General features: G+C 34.8%; 1 protein-coding gene across 1 annotated transcript; it reads left to right on the forward strand.

Annotated features, from left to right (window-relative positions):
- The first annotated feature begins 376 nt into the window (after positions 1-376).
- On the forward strand, positions 377-3,858 carry LOC142627354 (WAT1-related protein At3g28050-like). Its single transcript, XM_075801199.1, has 7 exons — positions 377-597; positions 698-763; positions 914-1,027; positions 2,638-2,872; positions 2,990-3,148; positions 3,295-3,446; positions 3,549-3,858. Exons 1-7 carry the CDS (start codon positions 395-397, stop codon positions 3,700-3,702), a joined length of 1,083 nt encoding a protein of 360 aa, XP_075657314.1. The 5' UTR covers positions 377-394; the 3' UTR covers positions 3,703-3,858.
- Positions 3,859-4,287: the final 429 nt, after the last annotated feature.

A 4,287-nucleotide genomic window follows, 5' to 3' on the forward strand; every position in this document is an offset into this window, starting at 1 on the left:
CCTCATGCATATAACTGCCATAATACAATCATTGTGAGACCTGCATAATCAACGCATGTTATTAGAAGAAAATAGAGGCCTTATTAAGAAAATCAAGAATCTTTTAAATGATATTAAACATTCTTTTTTTTTTTTTTTTTTGAGAAAAAATAAAGTGTAGAGGCCTTATTGAGAGGATCAAGAATCTTTTAAATGATATTAAGCATCTTTTTTTTTTTGGGCTGAGAAAGAAAAAGTGTAGAGGGGCCTCTATTTTCTTCTAATAACTTGTACTTGGGGAAGCAAATTCGATATTAAAAATAAAAAAATAAAAAACTTAGTGTAGTACATGATAATATGATATTAAGTTATTAAACCCACTAAGGTAGGAGGCTTTGACATTTTAACACCGTGCATGAACAGTAGCAGAGAGAGAGAGAGAGATATGAAGGGCTTAGGAGTAACAACAGCCATGGTGGCAGTCCAGTTCCTTGAGGTGGGCTTGAACACTATGCTAAAAGCAGCCATGAGTAAAGGGATGAGTAACTTTGTTTTTGTGGTTTACTCAAATGGCCTCGCCATCTTCGTTCTTCTTCTAGCTTCCTTCATCTTTTACAGGTTTTCATATTCATCTGCTCCAACTGTTCAATTCAACAACTACCTTGCCATACTTTCTACATAACAGCTTTTTTTTCTCATCACTTTGATTAATTTGCAGAAAAAGACGTCTTCCTCTACTGACAGTTTCATTAGTTTGTAGAATCTTTCTTCTTGGCCTGCTAAGGTTCTTTTCTTGTTTAATTCAGATTATAGTGATAAGATATAAATGGGTTTCCATTTTTGTTTCTGGTACTATAAATGGGTTTCTAATATATTTGCGTGTACAAGCTTACACTTATCTATAGTTTATCATGATTTTTGGTGGGTTTTATAGTTGCTGTGTGCAGAGCTTCATGTTTACCGGTATAGGGTACAGCTCTCCAACTTTGGCCTCAGCAATGGTTGATCTGACTCCAGCTTTTACTTTCATACTTGCCATCATCTCCAGGTGGGTCTCCTCCTCTCTGTTTAAAGTGCTCAATGACTAAAAAGCCACGCTCACCAGTGGCATTTACCAGTTAGAATATGCTACGTGAATGTGCTGGTTCATTTCCGTTATTAACCCAAAAAATGGGGGATACTTTTGTTTTTAGCATTAATAGATTTAGATACTTTCCCACAATTTTATATCTCATATGTGAAGGTGAATATTACTGGCTTTTGCCTGGTATTTTTCACCTCCAAAAAATTTTGGAAGACCCACAAAAAATCTTATGTCTCAATAAAATTGTACCACTTTATCCTGTATCAATTATAGTATGTCATATGTCTAATTAAAAAAGAAAAAAAAAAGAGAGACATGTCACATACCATGATTGGAGGATTATAGAACAATACACACATTAATTGGAACAAAGATTTTTATTTGACAAGTTGATACCAAGGTCAAAACTTTCCTTTGGATTTCCAATATGAATATTTAGGATTCTAAAATATACTCTTCTAAAGTTAATTATTGGTGTTTACAATTAGTGTTGAGATAGATGGTTTATATATATATATATATAAAAGTAAAAATAAGGAAGTGTAGTAACTTTCATATAACAGCGGTAATCCCACAAGTTAGTAAAGAAAAGGAGAAGTCATATAGGAATGGTAATCTCTCTAGGATCTATGTGAATAAGTGCGATAGAATAGTTTTTGATACTGCGTGAGAGTTGAAAGATAAAACTTTATGCTGTTGCAACTTGTAAGTTAATGTAAAAACACTACTGGTAACTGGATGTCCTGGGTAGTGTGTGTTAAGTTTGAAAGTTAGAGTTGAAATTTGTAATCCATATTATTGATGGTGATCTTGTTTGAACCTAAGTAATTTGGCCCCCAGACATTAAACTTTGTCATGTGGTGCTTGCTATTGTTAATCTTGCTTTCACATATGTTGATATAGAGATTAGTTTGATATTTACAGGACTTACGTTGAAGGTTCTGTTACAGTATATAATGATGTGGAATGAAAAGGTATGAGAATAGCTACCATAAAAATTAAGGTGTTTGATGAGTACTAGTCAAGACACCTGCCTAAGACGCTTATGAAGTAGAGATTTGTTAAGTCCTGCCTATGAGGAGTAATATTTCCAACATAAGATTGAAATCCCACATTGGTGTAAGAAGAAAATTAAAAAGATAAATCCATATTAATAAAAGGTGATAGTATAGTTTTTTATTGTGTCAGAATTGGAAGACAGCTTAATCATGTGTTTATGCTAGTTGTTCTTAAGATTGAGAGTTAAATTTGAGAATTTGCAATTTATATTATTGATAATGGATTTGTTGCAGACAAGGGCAATTTGGTTGAATCAAGTTAAACCTTGTGTTTTTGCGGTTCTTACTGTTGTTTAGTTTTGAGTGTTTTCCACAATATTTAGTATTGAGAATTGAATATAGAAAACATCACCGATATGTAGGCACAGGTAAACTCACTTTAACATGGAGATCAAAAGGCTGATATGGAGAATAACCTCTGTTCACTAAGATATATTACCATAGATGACGAACTAAAACGTTAAAACTCTTTCAAAAGGTGTGAATAACAAAGCTTGAATGAAATGGTTGTTGTAGGATGGAAAAGCTGGACTTGAGAACCCAAAGTAGTCTCGCTAAGTGTATTGGCACCGTGGTATCCATTATAGGTGCATTAATTGTGACTCTGTACAAAGGCCTGCCTATCATAAATGCTTTATCATCCAATGGTCAACCCAATGAGGTTCTTCTGTCACTGCAATCAAATTGGGTTCTTGGAGGCTTTCTCCTTGCCATTGGTAGCTTATGTCTTTCAATATTGTTTATTGTCCAGGTAAAATTGGTTTAAACATTCTAGTCCCCTCTTACTGTACTTGTTGCAGACATAATATCTCAGAAAATTGACTCAATTTTTTTTTTTAATCCTTTTTTTTCAAATGTACATATCTAGACCTGGATTATTAGGGAGTATCCTGCAGAGTTGATTGTAACACTTATTGCTTGCATTTTTACAACCATCCAATCTGCCTTGGTGGCTCTAGTTGCAGAGAATGACCCAAAAGTTTGGAGACTAAGGTCTAATATGGAGTTGATAGCTATAGGCTATTCGGTAAGCATGATGAAGGCAACGGGCTTTATTTTAGGATTGTCATTCTGTCACATAGATCCCAAAATTTTGGGACTAAGACTTGATAGTTGTTGTATCTTGACACTCATTATAGCTTGCCCTTTGGTTTTCCAATAACTTGTTTGTAGGCCATTTTCGTGGTAGCTGCACGAAGTGTTGTTGCTACATGGGCATGTCGCAAGAAGGGTCCTGTCTTTGTTGCATTATTTAGCCCTCTAGGGATGGTCATTGCACTTGTAATGGGTGTTACTTTTCTTGGGAATACTCTCTATCTTGGAAGGTATAATTCGTATATCTCAATATAATAATTCTGTGAAGCTATGCTACTGTCCTGGAATATTAAGGACTACTATGATTATGATTCAATTTTATTGCGGTGCAGTTTGATAGGAGCAACTGTAATAGCTCTCGGGTTTTATGCTGTGATATGGGGACAAGCACAAGAAGAGAAGACCATTGCAAACGGAGGAATTTGTAGCTTTGAGTCATCTTCTGCTAAAGTACCTCTTTTGGAAAACAAAGGCTTGGATATCTAGGGCACTTGCGCAAGAAATTAAAAACCAACTATAGCTTTGGTTTGATGCTTTTTCACTAAAGTTGTTGAAGTGTGGTGAAAGATACAATCGACAACCATGTATATATATTTATCTATAATGGAAAGTTTAAAACGAAATTTGATGAATTTCTTAAAATATCAAGAGCTTTGATTAGGGGTGTGCAAAAAACCGACGAACCGAACAAACCGCTTCAAACTGACTGAACCGATGCAAAATTTCGGTTCAATTTCGGTTTCGATTCGGTTTCGGTTTCATTATATAAAAAACCAAAAATGTCGGTTCTGTTTTCTGTGGCAAATTCTAATACATCGAACCAACCGAACCGAACCGAAATATATTAAATAATAATTTGTACAAATTATTTCAACAAAGTTCCAGGTATCCTAGCGGCAAGGACACACGTTTGTCTCCAATCAGCCCAGGTTTGACCCTTAGTAATAGCCTTTTTATTTTTCCTCTCCTTATTACCAAAACTACATCGTTTTGGGGTTTGCTTTATAACCCTATTAATCCTATTTTCAGCATTTGCCTCTCACTTTCTTCAACAACAGCCGCTCTTTTCCC

Source organism: Castanea sativa, chromosome 3 (genome assembly GCF_040712315.1).
Source record: "Castanea sativa cultivar Marrone di Chiusa Pesio chromosome 3, ASM4071231v1".
Lineage (NCBI taxonomy): Eukaryota > Viridiplantae > Streptophyta > Magnoliopsida > Fagales > Fagaceae > Castanea > Castanea sativa.